Raw genomic sequence first — 25,423 nt, forward strand, 5'->3', positions numbered from 1 at the left:
ATTGGCCAACTAATATATATAATATAAAAATCAGCCGGGCATGGTGGCGCATGCCTGTAGTCCCAGCTACTCGGGAGGCTGAGGTAGGAGGATCGCTTGAGCCCAGGAGTTTGAGATTGCTGTGAGCTAGGCTGACGCCACGGCACTCACTCTAGCCTAGGCAAGAAAGCGAGACTCTGTCTCAAAAAAAAAAAAAGAGAGAGATGGGATCTCACTGTGTTGCCCAGGTTGGACTCGAACTCCTGAGTTCATGTGATCCTCCTGCCTTAGCCTCCTGAGTAGGTTGAGACTGCAGGTGCACACCACCATGCCCAGCAAGAGCCTGGGACATCTTGGTCCAGAAAGTAAGGAAGATCTTGGGATCATATCCAGTGGCATAGTAGCAGGGCAGGACGTGGGCACTTGAATATGTAAGACAGCATGTTTTGGTGGATGTCTGGTTTAGCTGGGCCTGGCCAGTAGGTGATATGGTGAGAAGCAGAGGATGCTGAGAGCTACTGTCCACAGAAATAAAAAATTCCAAGCTTTAGCCTTGATGATACATGTGCTTGGGATTTGAGGGCATGCACTGATATTTGATTGACAACCTGTTTAAGCAGTGAAGTACTATATGGGGTTCAGTACCTGGAAGATATATATAGTATGAATGTATACAGCCTATTCTAGCCTGATAAGTTTCTAGACTCTTTAAATCTTGTTAGTGAAATGTTAAAATAACATTTACATTGTTGAACTGGATTTTGTATTGGTTTCCACTGAATCTTGGCATATGTTGCTAAATTGTTACAGTCTATAGAAGGCCAGGAAAGCCATAATCAAAAAAAATAGTACAACATGGCCTGTTTGTCAAGCACTACAAAGTGGGAGGTATATTTGCTACAACTGAAGTGCTATGAGAACAGTGACTCCATCAGTATGCCAACTTGCCAATCCAATAGAACAGACACCCTTGCAACTATTGAGGAGATGGGGAAGCCATTTAGCATCCCTGCTGAGCACGAGACTTGGCTCTGGAATAAGTATATAAGCAATCCTGATGAGCAGCTGAGCAAGTCAGACAACACAGCCTAGGACTGAGCTCTACCAGAGCCATGTGCTTATAATTGAGCTCCAGGGGAATATAGTCCATGGCCGAGGCTGAGCCTTGTCTTTTAGTGGATGTGACTTCTCTTAGTTGTTAGGAGTCTCATTTGTCTTATACACAGCCTGTGGACTCTTGGAGGCCTGAGAAATACTTGTTTCATGCATTTTACAGGACTTGAGCAACACTGCGTCACTGACTCTTTCTGAAAGATGCTCATGAGACTGAAATCCATTGAGACAGTCCTGGGGATGAAAGGGGAAATCTCAGAGGCTGAGTAGTATGGTCAGGGAGGGTTGCTTACATGGCCCCATCCATGGTTAAAACCCAGGTGAGACATTTGCTTCTCAGGTTTCTGGCTACCAGCAGTAAGATTCTCAGGAGCTCTTATCTAGATCTGAACTGAGGGGAGAAGCAACCCTACTTGGAGCTGAAGGATGCCAGTGGGTGGCCAGATGTGGGGCAAAGACAGCCTGGCAGAATCATAGATTATAGAACAACTCTGTGTATACTTTCCATGGCCTTTTTATATCCATTTTTCTTTGCCTAGGGTGTGCTAAGATTTGTTTGACCTATGAGTTTCATTGCTATTTAACCTGTCCCACTAGAAGAAAGACGTAACTATGGAAGCCTTCTTGGTGTCTACAGACTCACCTTGAAAACCTATCCAGTATCATCACGTGACTGTGCTACTAATGGGGATTGTGTCTGAAATGTGTAAGGCTCTGCCTAAACTCTGGCATTGCTATAGAAAATACAGTGGCTACAGATGTGTGTACATACACATTCCACAAAACTTCCAAATGGAATCAGTATCATGTTTTGGGATGATATCTTCATGTATGAGGTCTACAGCACCACTGTGGATAGCTTTGAATTTGTCACTCTTCTAGTCTTTTGAGGGAGAGGAAATTAGGCGGTTGAGTACTTTCCTCTGGGACGTTGTTACTCAGTTATTGCTGGTTCCTATTCCAAAGTATCAGCTAACCCTTTAGTACTTATACTAGGCTATTTGTGAACATGTCAGCTGCTACATAAAGTGCCCATTGTCTGGGTCTGGCATTCAAACTCTAGAGCCAGGGCCCTGTGGTAGCTCCAGGGGTGGTTGTGAAGGAGGAAAAGAAATGGAGCATTGAGAGAAAGGCAAAGACGTATTTCAAAAACAGAGGGCAACGGGAAGGACTTGCCCGATCCTGGTAGGGTTGTCCCAAAGAAAATCAACTGCCAGGCTTTCCCAAAGAGGCTTTTTACCTCAACCCTGTGAATTCCTATAGAACAACTGACATAAATTCACGTGCAACTGTTAGGAAAACTCCTTAAACCACCTCTTGATCCACAATTGCTATTGACTGGGATAATGAAATATGGAGTCTTTATAAATGAGTGTGCTGCAGCCTTAGAAGAAGAAAGCTACAGTGGCTCTGAAGGAGTTCTGCTGAGCTGTTGCCCACCGTCAAGAGCCTTGGGGTCTTCGTTCCAGTTGTGAGAAGCGTCAACAGGCCACAAAAATGTTTGTCATTTGGTCCTTGCCCATGATCCTAATTAATTGAACAATAGATCCTGGAGGGAGGGATAAGTTTGACATAGTCATGGAATTTCCCATTAGAGCCCTGAATATATTTGAAGTTGTCTGTGTCCTGGAATAAGTCCTTTTGTGTATGATCTTATTGCAGCATCCAGTCATTATGGACCCATGACAGTTGGCCATTATATTGCATATACAATGGGAAATGGTATTACTTTGACAATAGCAGTGTGTCCTTGGACTCTTAAGGATCAGATAGTGATGAAAGCAGCTCATGTACTTCTTTTTAATACTATGTCGAGATGAACACCTTCATGTATTGATTTTCCAGGTTCCCTTGATGCAGGGAAGACCGTGAGCGGCTCATAGGGCTTGTAGGAGGATGATGTGCAGCGTGGACAGACAAGCTGCCGCAGAGACCATCCTCCCCTCCACCCCACCCCCCAACTCCAAGTGCTGCCAGTGTACAGACTGGCAGCCAGATGTGAAAATTCCATGTTTTTATGGGCAGAAGAGGAAAAAAAGGCCCTTTTTGCCTAGGGAGTTATTTTGAGAGGCTGAATTATTTTTCTTTTTAAATTGTGAGAAGTTTGTGTAAAAATCTGTGGAGCTATAAGGTTGGAGGGGGGAAGAAGCGTGGATAGGGAAGAATATTTCTTTGAAAGATTCCAAAGAATGGAGAGGATGTGTGATATAATAGTTGGCAAAAATCTCCAAGTAGTTCCTTTTGGTGCAGCCTAAAGACTTATCAGTACTGGCCCTGTTCTAAATTTTACTTCTGAGGACGTGGATTTCTGTTTCCTGATGCTGTGTATTAGTCACCCCATTGGCCTGCCTCAAAGTAAGTCTGGACTTGAAGTAAACTCAAAATTTTTTTCTCTTAAAAACATGTATACATGCACGTACCCCAATTTGAAAAGGCTCCCTTTGACCTGAGATGGGATAATTTTGGCATCTGAAAAAAATAATGACTACAGTAGACTGAAAACCATCAAATATGTAAATAAGTTTATAATTATACTAAAACAAGCCACTGTAGGTTGTACCTACTCATTACTTTGAGGATTAATTAAGGGAGAGAATTATTCATTTCAGGGTAGCCAGATGTTGATATGGTCAAATTCTTTCTTGAAACATTTCAGCTAATACAATCAAAATAAATAAAAGAATTAGAAAACCATTATTCTGCAATTGATAATTATATAGTAGATCTAAGTAACTATCTATGGATGCTAGGCCAAAGCTTGATGGAGAACCTTGGGGATCAGGCTGACATCCGGTCAACTCCTGCTCAACCTTGACATTTCTGGAAACAGGACAAGCAGCTTTTATGTGCCTTATACTATAGGAAGCATGCAACATTCCCTGTGAAGTTTTTGTGTCTAAAAACTTGGGCCCAAATTTAATCAAGTGTGTCCAACTAATTATCAATTTTAAAAATATATGGGAGATAGAGCAACCAAACTGCATACTATGAAGAAGCATACTGCATACTATGAAGAAGCAATCTACCTAATCCAAAATATGAGGTCATTTTTCAGGTCAAAAATCCTAGTTTCTCCAGTAGAACAACAGCATTGGAAAAGAAATGTGGGGCGTGGCGGGGGGGGGGGGTGTGTTTGTCGGGGAAGGATGTTTATAGAATAAAGGAGACTTTGGAGACATAATTAAGTGCAGAGTGAGGTTCTAGTTTGAATTCTGATTCAAACTGAAAAGGGACATCTTTTGAACAAATTATATATGGAGAAAATATGTCAGAGATTTGCTTTAAAATAACCTGGAATGGGGTGGGGTAGAGCCAGTAAAGATTGTTCATTAGTAAATAAATTATTGAACTAAGTGATAGGTGTATGGGCATTTTGTTTATTATACTTTTTTCTCTATTTTTGTATATGTTTGCAATGTTCAATAAGAAAAAGATAAAAGGAAAATACATCTTTGAGGCAGCTGGAAAATCTGAATAGAAACACAAAGTATTAGATGGTTTTTAAATACTGTGGTTAATTTTGTAAGGTGGGTTTTTTTTTTTTAAACATCTTGTTAGAGATACATTAAAGTGCCTGTGGGTCAAATGGCATGTCTAGAACTTGAATTTAAATAATCAAGGGTGAAAATAAGTGAATTTATGTGGTGTGTGTGTTTTAGGGTGGGTTGGGATTGGGGCCAGAGGTAATTGAAACAAGATTGACAACATGTTGATAATTATTGAAGCTGGTGGGTGGGTACCTGCTGTTTTCTTTACTTTTGTATGTGTTTGAAAATGTCTGTAATACAAAGTAAAAAAGTAAATCCACGTTGGTAGTATTAGAGTAGTAGTAATCATTAGAAAATTTGGAGGAAAATGTTGAAGTTCAAGAATTGTGGACTTTTGTGACAATTGCAAGGTAGGGTAAGATGTCATTAGAGCATGTTACATGAAGAGTTCTTTGTATCTTTTTCTGAAGTACTAGGCCAAGATTGATATGCAGTCTTCCACTGGTGGTCTCCAGTGTCCTTTACTTAGAGAGCTTGTAGGTTTGCTCCACAGATCCCTTGTGAGGTGAACTTCTATTTTTGTTGTAAATACAGAAAATTGTTAGAAATAGCTAAAGGCTATTTTATGAAATTGCAACTATACCTTATTCTCAATAACCAGGTAATTGATGGGGTGGGGGTGGTGCTGATGGTTAGAGGGAGAATGCCAGTTAACAGATAACCCAAAATTATCAGTGAAATCATTCCACTCAGAATAGGTTGAAATATTAATACTTAAGGTGAATGAGACTAGTATCAACGTGATTATGAGTTTGCTAATAACACTTCATTCTTACATTCACTGTTACTCTCCCCACTCCTGTTGCTGTCTTCCACTCTGTCAGTGTCTTGTTTCTCAAATTCCAATTTACAGAGTTCACATTTAGCTAGTTCAAGAGTTATTTTTATCCTCTCGGCAGACCCTATACCATTGTTTTTATTTGGTCAACCTACCAGTGGACATACCAGAAGACAGAAATATCTTCCAGGCCAAAACCAGGCAAAACAAGTTTCATTCAAAATTATCTGGATGTTGGCTGGGTGTGGTGGCTCACGCCTGTAATCCTAGTATTCTGGGGAGGCTGAGGTGGGAGGATTTCTTGAGCTCAGGAGTTCGAGACTAGCCTGAGCAAGAGCAAACAATAGAAAACAAAAATAGAAAAATCTGTTTTCTAAAAATAGAAAAATTAGCTGGGCATTGTGGCTTGTACCTGTAGTCCCTGCTACTTGGGAGGCTGAGGCAGGATGATTCCTTGAGCCCAGGAGTTTGAGGTTGCAGTGAGCTATGATGATGGCACTGCACTCTCAACCTACATAGCAAGGTTCTGTCTCCAAAAAAAATATTACCTGGATACTGATGTTGATATTCCTTGTGTGTGTTGCTCATTGAATTCCTAGAGTCTTTCTAAGAGTACTTTTTTGTGAGTTTTTTTCCCTGTTGTATTTCACTTGAACAAATTAAGATGTTCCCTCTTCCATATCTTAGATGGATATAACCCTCCTGTATACACATACACTCAATACTCTCTCTTTCTCTCCCCCAACCTCCCCACATTATTTCCATTTTTGTATTATAGTATAGTTTATTTAAGTTCTTCTACTTGTCTTTTATTCCCCTGCTCAAACTTTTTAATGATTTTCAAATATTTGTTGCAAGTTGTAGATTATAAATTAATCATGTGGATTCTCACTTAATAGTATTCTACCTCTTACGAGGTAGTGAAGGGTGTTCCCAAGTTTAATAGAGAGAGTGTGTTCCTTAGCCGTGCTGTGTAATATTACTCAGTTTTTCATTGTTTCTGAGGTGTGTATTTTTACCTTGCTGAAATCCAGAAGCTGTGATGTCATTACCTCACTTGTAAAACTTTGATGTTATTACAATGGCATGACTGATTAGCTGCACCCTGTTGGCTTCTCAGTAAACAAATAATTTAAGGACATTTTGAGGAAGGAGCATGATCCTGGCTATTGTCTGAAAACCTTTCATCCGTATGTTCTCATAAGATCTAGATTGTTATCACCAATAACACATGCAAGTTAAAGATGTCAGTGACTTGCAAGGAAATCTGAAAGATGTTAGTAGAATGGAATAGTGTTTGTTTGTTTTTAAAGAGATGAGGTCTTGCTCTGTTGCCCGTACTAGAATGCAGTGGCGCCATGATAGCTCACTGCAACTTCTAACTACTGGGCTCAAAGCAAAATCCCCCCACCCTCCATCAGGCTTATTAGTAGCAGGGACTACAGGTCCACACCACCACGCCTGGCTAGGGAGTACAATTTTAAGACATACTTTATCTCTAATGCTTTTACTCGGGTTTAGGAGAGTATCATGTGGAAAAATGTAGACATTGGTGACTAAAAAGTGATTCAGGAGACTCTTCTGTGTGTTCAAAAGGAATATAATTCATTTTGCTTATATTTCCTTGCTATGTATACAGAAATAAGTAATGATACACAAAGTTGTATCATTAACTTAGTGTTTTCTCCTTCTCAATGATACATAAATTACATCAGTAACATCTTCGAGTCAGTGAAATATGGTATCTGCTTTTCAGTATGTGTTTTTGCAGGTAAGAACATTTTCTAAAACATTTAGTTTTGGAAATAAGTCTGAGCAAAGTCTTGTGATCAAGAATTAGATACACTGTAAAATAGAAATGAGTACATTTGCTGATTCAAACAAACACTTGATGTCTATATAAAAGTAGATTAAAGTGTAAATAGCAGTATGATAGCCATTGAGTTCATCTAACGTCAGTTGAAATATTGATTTCCTTATTTGTTAACTTGACCTGGTTTAAAAGATGACAGTTTCTATTCTACTCAGAGAAAAGGCAGTGGAAAACATTTTTGTCACAGATTTTAAGAATTAAATTCATTATTGTGTGTTTTTTTTTTAAATTCCCAGTTTGCTTGTCCTCTTTCCCACCCTCAATATGTGAATGGATTTTGAATAGGGCCTCGTAAGATGAATCACTATAAAGAGTTGTGACTTTATCTGTAAATGCTAGTTTCCTATAAAAAGGAAAAATACTCATAGCCAGTAAGGCAGGATGTCAGCATCTTTAATGATGGAACATGAATTTTCTTTCCCTACCTTTCTAGACTTGTGAAATATTTTATAACTGTTTTCAAAGATCATTTTCTTGTTTTGGATTAACAATCGTAAGATAAGGGCTGTGTGATTTCCAGGCAAAAATAAAAATAATGTAACTGAAATTAGGCAAGATCTTGTATCTATCTTGGAGAAAATGTTTAATCTTCTACGGAGAATTTAAAATAATTTTTCTTTCTTATGGTTATAGGGCTATGCACCACCACCTAAAAATGGGATTGAACAGAAACGCCCTGGACGCCCCTTGAATATTACATCTTTAGTTAGGTTATCTTCTGCTGTGCCAAACCAGATTTCTATTTCTTGGGCATCAGAAATTGGAAAGGTAAAGCTTCTCTCCTCTGGGTAGTATAAAAGTGACCCCACTGGGAGTTTTTTCTTAGGGTACTGGCCCTAGCTCTTTCAGTTTTCTAATTATAATCTGTAAAAAGCAGTAATTTTCAGTTCAGGGGTGGCTCGGTGGAGATTCTTATGGTTAAAAACTTTAACTCTCATGTTCCTGAATATTATCTCTTTATTTTCCTGGAAAGGAAATAAGTTTCTTTATATTTCTTAAAATAATGGTTTAATCACAATTGTGTGTGTATTTAAGTAGTATTTTAATAAACTGAAAGCCATGGATAATAAATTCTTATGGAGAAGAACGAAGCTTTATCAGTTTTGGGGGGAGATGGTCAAATGTACTCATGTTGTGATTAGAAATAATCTGTTCCAGGTTTTACATAAACAGCTGATATTTGAGATATGTAGGCATCTTGTATAAACATATATACTTAGAATTACATGATTATTTCCTCCATACCTTTAGGTTGATGAACCTGTCTTTAAACTGTTTTTTATACTCAAAATATATGAATTATGAGATGTTGATTAAAACAACAGGGAATTTACATTTTAGAATTGTTTGTTTATATAATTGAGATAATGGGAAAGAGATTTCAAGTTAATTTCTGAGCATCAACTTTAATGTTTCTATTTCATGGAAATAAAGGATAATTCTGTTTTGTGGATGGAAAAATTGAGGCATATGTTTCTAACAGGAATTTTTTTTTTTTGTTTTACCACCAAGGTAATTGCAGAGCTGGAAGTAACTTACATATATTTGTATAAATTATTGTACACACTGAAAACTTGGCAAGTTTCCGTGTAATGGGAATAATATTCTTGTAACAGGAATAGTATTCTTGTAATTAAAATTGTTAATTAATTTTGTACAGTAAATTGGGTATTTAGATATTTAGAAGCACATTGAAAAATAATATTTAAAGCATTTGGTTTGGCATCTATTTAAAGTATTATGTTTACTGTAGAATCAATTGAATGATTATATATATATAATGGTAAGATTTTTTTTTAGCATTTAGATAAAATTATATTTCATCTCTTCATAGCTTTATAAATAGCTAATGAAGGTTTCTTTGTGCCACATCCAAGAGATACAGGATTGGATGCTATTTTCTGGCCTTGCCTTTTTGATTTTTATCATTTCTTCATGTGTCTTATAAACTGTAGTGGCTGCCTCTTTTCTCAGTAAAATGCTTGTTTGGGAAGTGGAATTAATTTATCAAAGCTTTCCTCAGAAGAAAGCTGTTAGTGGGTTCATTGGAGTGGTACGCTCAAAGGCCATCTAGCAAGTGGTCTCTTCTGCCAGAATTAGAACTTTGGAACTGTGAGTGTAAAGTGTTAATTCAGACCACTGGCATTTGAACTTTGTTCCTACAGTAGAACCCATTTTTAAATAAAAATAGAAGAGCCCCATTACATAAAGTAGGCAAATACAGAATGATTCTGGTTAGAAGTAGACATGGGAGGGTACATTTTCACAGTAGCCACTAAGGTATCAGTTTTGCTAATTAAGAAGCAGTTTGAAAACCACTGATCCAAGCTATGTTACCATATCAGTGTGTGCTTTAAAGTGATAAGTAATTGAAAAATACTTTTAAAATGACTGAGCTTTTATCTCCCCTGAAGTAACTGAGTTGATTTTGTCCCCTGTCCAGTCATTGATCTTCTTGTAGAATTTATTTTGAATGTTACTGTTAGAAGCCAGATAAGTATTTTATGTAAATAAAGAGAATATTATCTCTCATCTTTAATACAGATTTTTTTGTTTGTAGAATTACTCCATGTCTGTATATCTTGTACGACAGCTCACATCAGCCATGTTATTACAGAGATTAAAAATGAAAGGTATTAGAAACCCTGATCATTCCAGAGCACTAAGTAAGTAATATTTGTAAGACTGAGCATATGAGATGCCTTAGTGGGAAAAAAACAACAAAAACTCACACATCAAATATTTATATTAGTATATATTTATTTAGCTTGTGTATTGTAGTAGTTTGTATACTTTAACCAGTGAATAAAATCACAGACACATTACCACATACACAATAGTTTTCACTTGTTGAAAGAAGTATAAGAATATTTTTCTTTTCTGTTTGCACGTGTAACAAGTGTTGGAAACAACCAATACTGCCGAATAAAAACAGTGATGAATGTGTTAGAAAAGCTTTGAAGCTTAGGGCACTGCTGCATTCAGCTTCCTCTCATTGTATTGTTCTTAAGTCTTAAACAGCTTTATGTATTAAAACTCTTTACCAGCAGTTTTACTTTTAAAAATTTAATTAAACATGGCTGGGCGCGGTGGCTCACGCCTGTAATCCTAGCTCTCTGGGAGGCCGAGGCGGGCGGATTGCTCGAGGTCAGGAGTTCGAAACCAGCCTGAGCAAGAGCGAGACCCCGTCTCTACTATAAATAGAAAGAAACTAATTGGCCAACTAATATATATAGAAAAATATTAGCCGAGCATGGTGGCACATGCCTGTAGTCCCAGCTACTTGGGAGGCTGAGGCAGCAGGATTGCTTGAGCCCAGGAGTTTGAGGTTGCTGTGAGCTAGGCTGACGCCACGGCACTCACTCTAGCCTAGGCAACAAAGCGAGACTCTGTCTCAAAAAAAAAAAAAAAAAAAAAATTTAATTAAACATGTCTAGAGTTTGGAAGGTCATAATTATTTAACCTAATACAGGGAGTATGGTTGTATTTCCAATACATTAATATTAAATGTTTTTTTGTTTCTTGATCTGTTCAATGTGTTTGGGAAATGTTAAAATAAGATGCTATATATTTCTTTTCTGTTCCTATGTCTCCATTAATTTTTTTTTTTAATTTTAGTTTTCTTCTCTTCTTTTCAAAGTTAAAGAAAAACTTACTGCAGATCCTGATAGTGAAATTGCTACAACTAGCCTTCGGGTATCCTTGATGTGCCCTGTAAGTAAAGCAACAAAATATTCTGGGGAATTTTACTTTTTATAAGTCATTAATTTTCCTGTAAAAGTAAGTGTAGGAATGAATACTATGATAGAATTCTGAACTAATTATGGGAGAAAATACTGAGGACTTGCTAAGAAGTTGTCAGAAAATTACTAATCTAGGTTGAGAGATGAAACCAACTCCCACAAAAAAGTATAGCAGACTATACTTATAGTTGTGTTGTTGGAGTATCAAAGAAGAGATGGGGAGGTCAGGAGTAGTAGATGAAGGCTTCTTTAAAATCAGTAATGTTGGGGAGAGCCTTTCCACATTAGAAGAACTTTATGAGAAAAGTCGTGAAATCAGAAATTTATAATGTAGTTTTAGGGGCATTTGATGACTGCTCACTGTTGTGAGTAGTGTAGTTTTTAAATGGAGAGAAAATTGTGTCAGAAAGAGAGAGAAGGGAATGAATTTGTTGAGTTCCTACTATGCAATCCTTATTTAACTGTCTTAGCAAACCTATGTGAAGCAGTGTCGGATGAAGAAGCTCAGACTGAAAGAGGTTGGCTAACAAAATTGAACAGTTAGTTAGTGTTCTCATGTTATTCCAGTTCTCTTTCCAATATACTATGCTGTCAGATTGGGCTAAAATATAAGTGTCCTGATTATAAGTGCATCTCTCTATTACCCTGGAACATGGTATTTGTAGATACCTTTTTTTTTGAAGCTTTAATTTTTTTTACCATTATTTACTTAAAAAAATTAACTTGCCTTTATTGAAGAAGAATAGGATTTTGTGAAATTGGGATTGCTTAGAAACTAGGGATCTTTGGTTATCAAACTCAGAGAGGAGGTATGCATTTCCAGCACAAGAGGACATTAATACCCTGGGTGGGAGGAGGGTAAGGGTAAGTAGGGAGTGGCAGAGGCTCTTGAGAGTATGTGATTTGGACCCACAACCTCCTGTGCTCACAAGCTCCATGCAGACTTTCAAGCTTGAACTCTTTTGAGTATCTTCACATTATCTTTTTTTCCCCTTCTAATGCTAAAATTGGCATTAGATTGAAACAATTTAAACTGCCATTTTATTACTCATAAACAATTGGATATTGATAGTTTTTTTTTTTTTATAAAGTGATGTTTAACAGGTTACCCGATAGGTGGTGATGTCATTGCTCTGATGGAATGTGTACTTCTATCCTTTGTCTTTTAAACATATCTGTTTTAATTTCTAATGTAATCCAGTATTGATAAATGTAGCTCATATACATAACTCTTTGAAGTTCTTAGTTTTTTAGTGTAAAGGGTTCTGAAACCAAAAGTTCGAGAACTGATAACTTATAAAAACCATGTAGGCTGAGTTAAAACATTAAAGAAAAATATTTTTAAAATTGACAAATAATACCTACTTTATTATAACATTCAAGTAGAACAGAAACAAAGTGAAAATTTAAAATTAACAAGGTCTATTATTCAGAAGTAACACTAATAATATGTTATATCTTTCTGGATACCTTTGTTCATAATCATGTATGTTTATTGGAAAAAATTGCATTTTGTTATATATACTGTTCTATGGATTGCTGTTTTTAAATTAATAGTTTGTCTTAAATATACTAGCATGTATAAATATCTTATTTTAATCACTGTAGGCGTTTTGTTGAATGGGTATAGTGTAATTTATTTAGTCAACCTATTTTAGTGGTTATTTGGGTTGTTTTCAATCTCTGTGTAAAAAAGTCAACTCACTTATATTGATGGAAAATTCCTAAATAAAATGCCAGCCAATATTTATACTAGTATTATTTAGAAAGAATAATAACATGACAACAAAAGGATACCTCCTAGGAATACAAGGATAGTTTAATTTTTAGACTATTAATAAGTCAATTACTCATCTTATAATTGAACAGATGAAAAAGCCTGTGAGCATCTCATTAGGTGCTGAATAGGTATTAAGTCAATATTGATTTTTATTTTTTTATTTTTTTTTAAATTTATTTATTTTTTTTAATTTTTTCTTCGGAAATCCCCACAAAGATGAATGATTTTTATTAGAACAAAAACTTAGCAAAATAGCAAAAGGTGGATAATTAAAACCAAAAGCTAGCACCATGTGTAATCTTACAAAACTAGGAGTGTCTCAGGAATGTGAGGAAACATTTATTTGAATTTGTGTTAACAGCTCCACTAGCTGTGTCTCAGTGAGATTCATTCATTTATTCATTCATTCATTCATAGTGCTGATCAAGGTGTAGAGTATGTTTTAGCCACTTGTATTAATAGCTTCAGCATCTTCATTTCAAATATAGATACCAGCTTTTCTGAGGTCATAGGATTGTTTTGGGTATTATATGTGATTTATGTAAAATCCCTTAGCATACTGTAAGACTCTAGATAAGTTAAGGGATAATTTGTTATTAAAGGAGGAAAAATATAAAAGCATCTGCTATAAGAAGAGAAGTTGCCTCAGGTTTCATTCTGACCTTTTCTGTTCTAAACGATGAGTTCTGTTGTTCTGCATACTTGCTTGAATCACTATGATTTTCAGGATCCCTTTTAGAGTCCTGGTTAGACACTCAGGTAGAGGCAGTTGTCATGCGCTGATAAGAGTATGGACTCTGCAGCCAGAGCTTCTTAGTTCAGATCTTAGCTCTGCAATTTTCTAACTTTGTAATGTCAGTCAGGTTTCTTAGCTTCTTTGTGCTTTAGTGCCCTCATTTATAAAATGGGGATGATAATATCACCCTTTTATTAGAAAATTGAATTGTTAAATTATTAAATTGTTAAATGTAAAAGTGTTTTGGGGATTAATGTGAAGCACTCCACACTGTACCTTGCACGTAGGTAGAACTATGTAAGCATCACTTACTCCCATGTTGATGATTTGTCTAAATTATTTTCTTTTTAAGTTGCAGAATAACCAAATGTTCATTTTAGAGGACTTAGAGATGAATCAAAAGTAAAAAAAAAGGGAACATCCTAAAAATTCTGCTACCCAGCCAGAGTTAAAGTTAAGAATGTTATAATTTTGCTATAAATTCTTCCAAACTTTATAATGCATATAAAGAAGTCCATCCTTCATCCCTTCCTCTTTTTCTTGGCCCTCTTTCAGTCTTTTTTCATTCATTCTACTATCTGGTCAACAAACACAGAGCACGTACTATGAGGACAGTGGGATTTAGTGGTTAACATAGACGCAGACTCTGTCTTTGAGCTTAGGATCTAGTGGGAGAAACAAATATTCAATTAAAGTAACAGAGCTGGTTGTGGACATGTTTTCTGTAAAGGAAATATGTGAAGAAGTTTGAAGGGTTTGAAGAACCTGATCTGATCTACTTTGGGTATTGTGTATGTCTTGGTCAGGAGACCACCACCTATTGGAATAAGAATTGAACAGAGCACTATAGTTATTCAAAAGTATACTGAAAAAATTGACACATTTGGTTATATGAAAGTAAAAATTTTCATAAACAAATGAAAAATATATTTTCAGTTCTTATCACACATGAGGCTGATTTCTCATATAAAGAACTCCTATAATTAGATAACAAAAGAGAAAAGGTTATGAATAGACAATTCTTAGAAACATTAGTGACTCTTAGAAGTGAAAAAAAAAGAAAGCTCAACTACTACTTATATAATTAAGTAAGAGAAATGTAGTTCACAACTATGATAGAATATTTTTCAACTACCAGATTTTCAGAGAGCTAGGAACTCCAGTAACACTGTATTGATGAGGTCAGGTGGAACCAGCCACATTAATACACTTGTATGTGTAAATCAGTAGGTAACCTTTGTGGAAGGTAGTATGTTAATGTGGCAAAAATCACAAATGCACTTTCCCTTTGACCCACAATGTTTACTTCTAGGAATTTAGCCTATAAATATTTATTACAACATTGTTTGTAGTGATAAAAGATTGGAAACAATTTAAATGTCTATCACTAGTATACCGGTTAAATAAATTATGATACCTTCATATAATGGTAGCTTTTTATAGACTGATATGTGTGCAGTAGTCACCAAGGTGTGTGACAGAGTAAGATGCGGAATTTTGTGTATTGTATGCCTCCATTTGTGGGAAAATATTTTTCAAAATATGCTTACATGTATATTAGGATGTGCAAGAGACAGATGACAGTGGTTTCCTCTAAATAGGGAAACTGGGAACCAGGTGAGGAGTCTTGTTTTTATTGTAAATAAATTGTTTTCTACCTGTGGGTTTACATGTTAACCTATTTTGTAAAAATGAAATGGTCTGTCAAAAATCATAGGGCAATCAATGAATACAAATAAAATATATAGTAATCTTGATGGAAATAAATTCTGGTTTGGATTTCTTTTTTATTTTGATCATCTTATATATTGTCTTCAGACATTTATGACTGTCTCCATTCCATTTGAGGGTTTGTTCTCCTTTCTGAACTAGTTTTCTATATTGTGTTTCTTGTCCTGTAGTTAGGAAAAATGAGACTGACAATCCCATGCCGTGCAGTGACTTGTACGCATCTGCAGTGTTTTGATGCTGCCCTTTATCTACAAATGAATGAGAAGAAGCCTACCTGGATTTGTCCTGTGTGTGACAAAAAAGCTGCCTATGAAAGTCTAATATTAGATGGGTAAGTATGTCGCTTTTAACAGCTATTGGCTATGTCTTTGTTTAGTACAGTTTAATATCAATTCTATGCTAGCATAAAGTCCAGATGTTTGTATGTTTTCTGTTTTATGCATGATTATAATCAATCTTATTTTTTAAACCGTGGTTACTGACCCTTTTATCTTTACAATATGATTTGTGTTGAGGGCAGGAGGGTGTGTAGTTTCCTTTTATTTTTGCATCCCAAGATCAGATTTTATAGAGTCCATAGAAAATGGAAAAATCTGTTTGCTGTTGTCATTTTGCTTGGCTAGAACTTCTTGAAGTAGCAAGTAGGGTCTGTGCAAAAATACCAGAGGAAATCATAGTTGTATTACATAGCTATGAAGTTCAAAACTGGAATTCATGCTCAGGTTTTTATGATTCCTGAGCTCAAACTCTCTTAAGCATCATCTCTCATCTCGTTGTACATGTTGAAATTTGGAAAATGGTATGAACTTATTTTCAGTAAGTGTGAGATATCCTTTTTTTCAAATAACACTTCTTAAAAAATTGTATATGTCATCTGTGTACCACTGTTAGAATTAGAAAATACAATTAATGGAAAGATTAAAATTATTAATTCCATCTTGTAAAGTTGTTCAGCTTTTTTGCCTTTAATTGTACTTACTGTGACTATTTTTTTTTTCATTCAGAAGCTTTACATTTTGACTTCAAGTCTGTTTTTTGCTTTTCGATTTCTGTCTTTAATGTGTTTAGAAAGTCCTAGAGATTTTGTTTTTTTTGAGACAGAATCTCACTTTGTTGCCCAGGCTAGCGTGAGTGCCATGGCAATAGCCTAGCTCACAGCAACCTCAAACTCCTGGGCTCGAGTGATCCTGCTGCCTCAGCCTCCCGAGTAGCTGGGACTACAGGCATGCGCCACCATGCCCGGCTAATTTTCTCTATATCTATTAGTTGGCCAATTAATTTCTTTCTATTTATAGTAGAGACAGGGTTTCGCTCTTGCTCAGGCTGGTTTTGAACTCCTGACCTCAAGGAATCCGCCCGCCTCGGCCTCCCAGAGAGCTAGGATTACAGGCGTGAGCCACTGCGCCTGGCCAAAGTCCTAGAGATTTTATAGAAACATTCACTTATTTTTTATCACATACATTTATGATTTTGTGTTTTTCTAATTGTGCAGTTCTTCTATCATGCATTGATTGCTTCATGAAGTCATTCAACACAACACTTATTAAATACCTATTATGTGTCAGATACTGGGTCTAAAATGGTGAACAGAGCACTTCTAATGTGGGGGACAGTAAGAAATTTGAATATTAAGTGTCAAGTGCTATGAAGGTAAAGAATAACACTATGCGAGGCATATTGAGGAGGGGGAAGAAACTTTAGGGTAGGGAGTAGGTGATCTCATTAAGGTAGGGATCACCCCACCCTACCACAAGTTGCTAGTAGTCTCAACAACATTTATTGAGTAATCTCATTAATACCTTTTTATATAAATAGCGGTGTTACTTTCTGAACTGCTGTTTCATTGATCAAAGTACTAGTTGGCCAGTACAAAACTATTTTAATTGTTGGATTTCTATCATGCATTAATATTTTTTAGGCAATTTCTTTTCAGAATTTTTTGGACTAGTATCAATATATTCTGCCATAGTCTCTTGTTTTTGTTTTTGTTCTTTTTCTTTTTTTGAGACAGAGTCTTGCTTTGTTGTCCAGGCTAGAGTGAGTGCTGTGGCGTCAGCTTAGCTCACAGCAACCTCAAACTCCTGGGCTCAAGCGATCCTCCTGCCTCAGCCTCCTGAGTAGCTGGGACTACAGGCATGTGCCACCATGCCCGGCTAATTTTTTCTATATATATATTAGTTGGCCAATTAATTTCTTTCTATTTATAGTAGAGATGGGGTCTCGCTCTTGCTCAGGCTGGTTTCAAGCTCCTGATGTCGAGCAATCCTCCCGCCTCGCCTCGGCCTCCCAGAATGCTAGGATTACAGGTGTGAGCCACCATGTCTGGCCTGCCATAGTCTCTTTAATAAAAGTGTTCTTAAATTATACAAAATAATTCTTTTTGGATTTTGGTTGGAATTATGCTATTTTCAGTGTAATTGGGGAAAATAAATATCTTCTTATGAAGGAGGCATATTTTTCCATTTTTACTTATTTTTATCAGCTTTATTGAGGTATGAGAACTACAGATGTGTAAAATGTACAAGTTGATACATTTTTACCTATTTTATATACCTGTGAAATAATCACCCCAGTCAAGATCATGAACATACCCATCACACCCGAACTTTTCTCATATATCTTTCTAATCTGTCCCTCTCACTCAGTCCTCAGGCAAATACTGATACATTTTCTGTTGCTATAGATTAGTTTAGATTTTCTAGAATTTTATGTGAATGGAATCATAAAGTATGTACTTTCTAAATTTGACTAGAATTTTCTCAATTTTATTGATCTGTTTGAAGAACCAGACTTGGTTCCATTGACATTTTCTTTATTTTTTTCTCTTTTTGTTTCCTATTGCATTTGTTTCTGTTCTTTATTCCCCTTTTCTTGCTTATTTTCACTATAATTTGCTCTTTTTCTAGTTTCATAAAATTCTTCATTCGAGACCTTGTTTTCTAATAGGGAAAGATTAGTGCTATAAATTTTCCTATAAGTACTACTTTAGTTACTGTCTACAAATTTAATTATATTTTCATTTTCATTCAGTTCAAAATACTTTCTAATTTCTGTTTTATTTTGTCTTTGACTAATAGGTTTTGTTTAGTTTCTAAGTATTTATGGATTTTTCGTATATTTTTCTGATACTGACTTCAAAATTAATTCCATTTTTGTCATATAACATAATTTGTATACTTTGCTTAATTTAAATTTATTGATACTTCTTATGTCCCTATTCCTCTCTCCTTTTTTCCTTGCTGTTTCTCCCACTCCTGTAATTCTGTTCATCTCTCCTTTTATTCCTTGCTCTTTCTTCCACTCCTATGATTCTTTTTTCTTGATACTAAATTTATAAATTATTTTATTGTATAATAACTTCTGTCTGCTTATGTTTGCTATATGTGCTGTGTTAGAAGTTGTTCTTACCACCAATTCCAGCTAGAGACTCCAAGGTCTACTTCTGTTTAGCCAGTGATATTTTAGATGATAGTCAGTTACTCTAGTGTTGCCTTTTACAGATGTAAACCCTGAGAGGAAGGAGGTATAATAGTAGTTGTAAAGTATGAAGTATTGAAATAACTGCCCCCCCCCAAAAAAACGGTAGCATTACCTTTGTTTCCAAGGCGTAATATGTATTACTTTCTCAGTTCATGTTTTTGAACAAAGCCATTGATTACATGTATGTACTTCTTAATTGGTTTATAGGCTTTTTATGGAAATTCTCAATGACTGTTCTGATGTGGATGAGATCAAATTCCAAGAAGACGGTTCTTGGTGTCCAATGAGACCGAAGAAAGAAGCTATGAAAGTATCCAGCCAACCGTGTACAAAAATAGAAAGTATGTACAGAATGGTAGCAGAGAGCAAAGCAATGAGACTTGTGCAGCATTATCTTTATCATTAATCTTGGCCACTAGAACTACATTTGGAGTTCACTTTGCTAACTTCATCTTTTGACCATATGTAATTTCCCCCACAATTGATTTTTATTCTTTCCTGAAGAAATGTTTTGAAGTTTTACCACCTTATCAGCCTTTTCATTGTATATTTTTATATGTAAAATAAATGAAACAATCATGTAAAGTCATTTTGATATGTTTGTTACAAAATGAAAAGTCACAAGTGATATTTATATGGATAATTTTTCAGAAGTGTTTTTAGAGTATCTGTAGGTGGAATCCCAGCTGGAGGTGTGGTTGGAAAGGCTGCATCATTGATTAATGGACTTGAGGGGTGGGAAGAGTGGCCACAGGTTAGTTGCTTAGAAAGTGAATGAATTATTAACTTCCATTTCTTTGTGGGAAGGAATTTTACCATTGCCTTGGTCACCTAGAATTTGTGCTCATACATGAACTCCCTACATCTGTCCACAATGAGTGGAGTCAACTGAGGGCAGTTTGAACAAATGAAACCCATAGGTGAACTTACAGTTTCTTTTTATCTAACACTACTCACTGCATTTGAATTTTATTCTAACTGTATTTGGAGTTCTAACAAAGAAAGTAATGAATAATAGATTATCAGAGTAAGAAGAAAGGAAAAAAATAAAGGATTTATGCCAGTATTAATTATTCCTCTGTGATTGGTACTGAACCAGAGAGTGCAATGACCATGGTTTCCCTCATCTTTCAGAAAAATAAGGAGTGATTTGAGAAGTTGCTACTGCTTCTCCATTATCAACTGCCATTCATTTTTTTTTTTTTTTTTTTTTTTGAGCCAGAGTCTCGCTTTGTTGCCCAGGCTAGAGTGAGTGCCGTGGCATCAGCCTAGCTCACAGCAACCTCAATCTCCTGGGCTCAAGCGATCCTCCTGCCTCAGCCTCCCGAGTAGCTGGGACTACAGGCATGCGCCACCATGCCCGGCTAATTTTTTTATATATATATCAGTTGGCCAATTAGTTTCTTTCTATTTATAGTAGAGACGGGGTCTCGCTCTTGCTCAGGCTGGTTTTGAACTCCTGACCTTGAGCAATCCGCCCGCCTCGGCCTCCCAGAGAGCTAGGATTACAGGCGTGAGCCACCGCACCCGGCCTGCCATTCATTTTTGACTGAATAGATGACAGGAAATATTATATTCACAGGATTACTCCTGATTAGATTACAGGAAATAATATACTCAGTTTTTATGAAAATGTGAGTTAACATTTGATGTATGAGACTATCTTAGGGTGCAGAAAGAACCTAATAGATAATGATTAGTAGATAATTCATAAGAAAAGCTTTAAATGTCTGAGTAACTTAAGTGAGAAGTGAAGTCTGAGTTTTTTTCAAATTAAAGTGAAGCTTTTTATCAAGGTTTGGTTTATGGTGAGTCTGTACATTCTTTGACATGAGCATGATTGCTAGAATGGAAATGCTAATTCTGACTAAACTGTGCCACATGTCTGTGAGAATACACATCTAATGAAACCATACACATATTCTTGTCCCATGGCCTTTGACCAATTCCCTAACTCCAGGTGTCTGTGAAATGCTGACTTGGGGAGACAGGGCAAGCAGCAGGATCTGCACAGTTCCATTGACAGTCCTAGAGATAACTAAGAGCATGCTCTTTGAGGAAGACTTTTGACCCTCCATCAAGGGCTAGAGCTTACCTGTCTCCCCAGTGAGCAGTCATTTTGTAGACAGATCTGGAGTTAGGGAGTTGGATTCTTTCCAGGGGACAGAGTATGTGGCTTCACCGGCTGAATATTGTCATGGATATACTGCACAGGTGAGACTCTATGGCAAGAGTTTATTTGTGTTATACCTTTGATTTTTTTTTTTCCCCTTCTGTTTCCCTACATGCAGGTTCAAGTGTCCTCAGTAAGCCTTGTTCAGTGACTGTAGCCAGTGAGGCAAGTAAGAAGAAAGTGGATGTTATTGACCTAACAGTAGAAACCTCTTCTGATGAAGAGGAAGACCCTCCTGCCAAAAGGAAATGCATCTTTATGTCAGAAACACAAAGCAGCCCAACCAAAGGGTTTGTTAATTTATAGTTCACTATTGTTTGTTACATTTGCAACTAACTAATTGTTCTTGGATAGGTTCGTAAATGTCTCTGAGAAGGTGCATGACTGTAGAAGGCTATTTTAATTTGCCTTTGTTCAGCAGAAATATTTTAAAGTAAGCATGTTGTTTATAGCAGTGACCCTCAGCCTTTTTGGTACCAGGGACTGGTTTCATGGAATACAATTTTTCCATGAATTTGCAGGGAGCTCAGGTGGTGATGGGGGTGTTGGGGGGGCGGCTGTAAATACAAGTGAAGCTTCACTGCCACTGCTCACTTCCTGCTGTGTGGCCTGATTCCTAATAGGCCACGGACCGGTACCGGTTGGTGGCCCAGGTGTTGGGGACCACAGGTTTATAGGAAAACAAATTTCGATGAACAGAATATTTACATCTTTGGAAAGTGAGAGTTTGAGGTATTTATTTCTTACTTGATACTTTGTTATTTTCTTGAACCTATTTGTAAGGAAATTCGGCATCTCAGACCAACTTAAGAAAGCTTGGCGTAACTGTAATAGAGTATGGAACTGGGAATCTGATAAGTGTGGATTCCACTTTTGATAGTATTGCTTACTTGTTTTGTGGTCCTGGGTGAAATACCTGTTTGAACCTCCTTTTTCTGTTCTGTAAAATGAGGTTAAATAATGCCTATCTTATAGGATTATTGTCAGTTTTCAATGAGATTATGAAAGAATTTGGCCTCAGTGTCAGGCACATGGTAATTTCTCAATAAAAATTGATTATCTTTTCTTCTTACCCTCTCCAGGACAAAATATGGGCAGGTAGATGCATTCTAGCATGAGTTCTTTATGACTTATCTGGGAGAAGCCATTACTGGCCTATAGTAAAAGACAGGTCTGAGTATTTAGCAGCAGGTGCTTTTTACATACAGATTTGGGACCATGCATAGAAGTAAGGGGGCAGGAGCAGGGAGACGACAGCCTGTGAATACATTCTTTCAAACTTGGGTGTGCTAGTTTCATCTCTTTGGCCTCTCAATGCACTTAGTTTTCTAATGCCTTTATTGAGGTATAATTTACATGGCATAAAATTCACCCATTTTAAGTACACAATAGCACCAATCACTGATTTTAATAAATTCATAAGAGTTGTACACTCATCATCATGATTGAATTGTAGAATATTTCCAACACCCAAAAAACTTCCCTCATGTTCTTTTGTAGTTTATTGTGAATCATACCACAAGTCTAGGCAATCATTGCTCTTTTCATCTCTATAAATTTGCCTGTTCTAGGCATTTTATATAAATGGAATTCTGTGTACTTTTGCAACATTCAGTTTTCAGTTTTTTTATAGTTACTTTGAAACTACTTTGTAATTACTTTTAAGAATTAAACCTTTTGAGTTGCCTTCTTCATTGTTAAAACATTTATTTCAAGATAGGATTTAAACATCATAGGTCATATATTTTCTTTTACCTATTTAATTAGAATGAGTTTTTAAATTTGTTTTCTTAGTGGAACAGAAAATGAAAGTATTTCAAGTGGTTTTTTTTTCTGGTGTGCTGGTCACTTTTTGCTTGAGACAGTTTGGTTGGTACTTGTATAAATAATAAACAAAATGAAAATATAATTTTGATATGCTTACTGAGATGGAAAACCAGGGTAATGAATGCTTAGATCTGATATTTCTAGATTTTACCAAAATGATACCCTTTAGAATACACTGGAAAAGCATGGGTTGCATGTATTATAGTTAATTGGATTCATGCTGGGTTGAAAGATTGTATGTAGTAGTGCTGACTCATAAGTTGAAGTGATCTTGGAACATGTCCCTGGTGGCATGTCAGGATGGTCTACCCTCTGCCTGTCCTTTACCATGTTTTTATCAATACTTAATAAGGACACAAATCTGAAAGAATGTCACATACATTGGGTGACAAAACCTGAAATGACCTCAGAATGCAGAGGAATAAGAGAAGTTTCACCTATGGTCAGCTACTGTAGCATATAGCTCCTCACCTAGGTTGAAAATAAAGTCAAAACGTAAGTATTTAATATAAGGTAGAAATTTGTGACTAACCCAACAATTCATGAAAGTTTTGATTTAAAAAGTTTGTATAAATTGCAACTCTTCAGCTCATTCCATGAAGCCCACATAACCTTAATACCGTAACTCGATTTACATGTCAGCATCCACAGAGAAGAACCTTTATGAAACAGGCTCACATAGAGAGATAAATGAAAATTCTGACTTCAGTCTTAGGAAATCATTTAATTATATATTAAAATAATATCCACTATAACCAAGTAGAGTTTATCTTAGGTGTGCTTTGATATTGGGAAATACATTGATAAAATGGATCTTGTCACAAGAACAACACTATAGTCATCTTAATGGATGCCAGATAAATTGCCATTCCTGATAGAAACTCTTTGAAATGTCAGAGTTACCTTAATGGTTTGAAGGGTTCATCACTTAAGCCGATTTGTTTTTATCATTAAGAAAAAAAGCACAGCCTGTGTCAGGCTGTATGGCTTCCATTTTAGGCTGTATGGCTCTCAGAGCATTTTAGTCAGTGCTATCATCAAGAAGGGTCGTAACAAATGTGTGCAGCCAGAGCAGAAGAACTGGAAGGTGACTATAGAACCTGGAGCATGATGGGTGAGTAGTGGGTCTAAGGACGGAAGCTGTTAAGGTAGAAGAAGAGAATATGTGATAGCTAACTTGTAGTTCTTAAAAGGGAGTCATTGACAAGTAGGATTAAGTGTGTCTTTGTTATAGCATTTGTCAGATTTAGATTCAGTGGAGGAAAGATACATGGAAAAACTTTCTATTGGAGCCTTTTAACTCTAAGAAAGTTGATGTTTTATACTAAAATCACATTTTTCTGTGTTGAATTAGAGTGGCTGCCTCCTGTTACAGTGTCATAATGGAGGTTCATGCTGCTGTTATATCTTCTCTCTGATCCCTTCCTCTCTCAAGCTTTTGTTGTTTTGTTCCTGGTTGTCCTTTTCATACCCTCTATTGTGGCTCAGCATCTGGAAATTTTTGTTTTTCACTGCTGTGTATGTTCATCACATGACTTCCTGGTCAGTGATAGTAAGCAAATGAGAAAGAATAGAGACTGAGAAATCACAAAACCTATTTTAATTTATAGTGCAGAAATTATGTGGGTTGCTATTTTTTTTTAAAAGGTACATTGTTTTAGTAAACATTATTCTTATAAACAGTTTGACCAAGCACCAAGAAGAAATTGAAAAATAACTCTCCTAGAGAGAATGACTGTTAACATTTGATGGCAATCCTAGCACCTTTCCTTGCATGCCAGTTGGAATCTTTAAATGCAGTCTTACAAGACCTTTTAGAAGAAACTGATACGTTAATCTAAGATATTTAGAAAATCTCTGATGTTTTTCTATATTGAAAGATAATTTTACATATTATGCTCCTACTCCTATTCCCTAGAAATTGAATGGTTGTTTTGTCATTAACAAGGAGGATAGGAAACAAAGAATAGGGATAAATATGAATCTTTTTTATACTTTTATGATCATGAAGTAGGAGCACAGTGAACTTCAGGTTTATGAATAAAAATTGTCAAATCTCTTTTCAGACATCTAAGTCTGTGCCATATGTGAATTATGTGCAATTCTTTGACCCAGTACACAATCTAGAATACTAATATTTGCTATAGCAACATTCTAGAAATTTACTTTTGCTGTGATATTATGGATAATTATAAAAATTTAAAATACATATGTATACTTGGAATATATGTGTGTGTGTATATATATATATATATATATATATATATATATATATATATATATGCGCCTGTGTGGATATTTGCCAATCCTATGAAGAAACAATAATAAATGTTAAATGTTTTTACAAATTTACTACTTTATAGCATCACATTTTTGTACTGATAATTCCACCATACATAGCCATTTACATTTCTCCATGGAATCTGTTATATCTGTAAATACATTTTTTTTGCATAGGTTTTAGAATCATTTCATTTCTGAATGTGGTCCTTGTGAAGATTCTGATAAAAATCTACTACCAGTATGTAACTTGATAATCCTAATTAATGACTATTTTCAGCCATCCTATATAAACTTGAATTTGTGTTAATGGTTGCAAAGTTCAGGTAACAGGAATTAACGTGTTAGCTGTTCATATGTTTAGCTTTTCATATGTTTTCTG

General features: G+C 35.9%; 1 protein-coding gene across 9 annotated transcripts in view; it reads left to right on the forward strand.

Moving 5' to 3' along the window:
- PIAS2 (protein inhibitor of activated STAT 2) overlaps window positions 1–25,423 on the forward strand; it is a 95,043-nt gene that overhangs the window by 46,074 nt on the left and 23,546 nt on the right. For all 9 annotated transcript variants that reach the window (XM_075993476.1, XM_012745358.3, XM_075993477.1 and 6 more), the window contains 6 exons: window positions 7,925–8,059; window positions 9,852–9,957; window positions 10,932–11,005; window positions 15,452–15,612; window positions 18,969–19,102; window positions 21,053–21,224. In XM_075993476.1, coding sequence (XP_075849591.1) covers window positions 7,925–8,059; window positions 9,852–9,957; window positions 10,932–11,005; window positions 15,452–15,612; window positions 18,969–19,102; window positions 21,053–21,224 — 782 coding nt within the window. The remainder of the gene's footprint in view (window positions 1–7,924; window positions 8,060–9,851; window positions 9,958–10,931; window positions 11,006–15,451; window positions 15,613–18,968; window positions 19,103–21,052; window positions 21,225–25,423) is intronic.

This window comes from Microcebus murinus, chromosome 17 (assembly GCF_040939455.1).
Source record: "Microcebus murinus isolate Inina chromosome 17, M.murinus_Inina_mat1.0, whole genome shotgun sequence".
NCBI lineage: Eukaryota > Metazoa > Chordata > Mammalia > Primates > Cheirogaleidae > Microcebus > Microcebus murinus.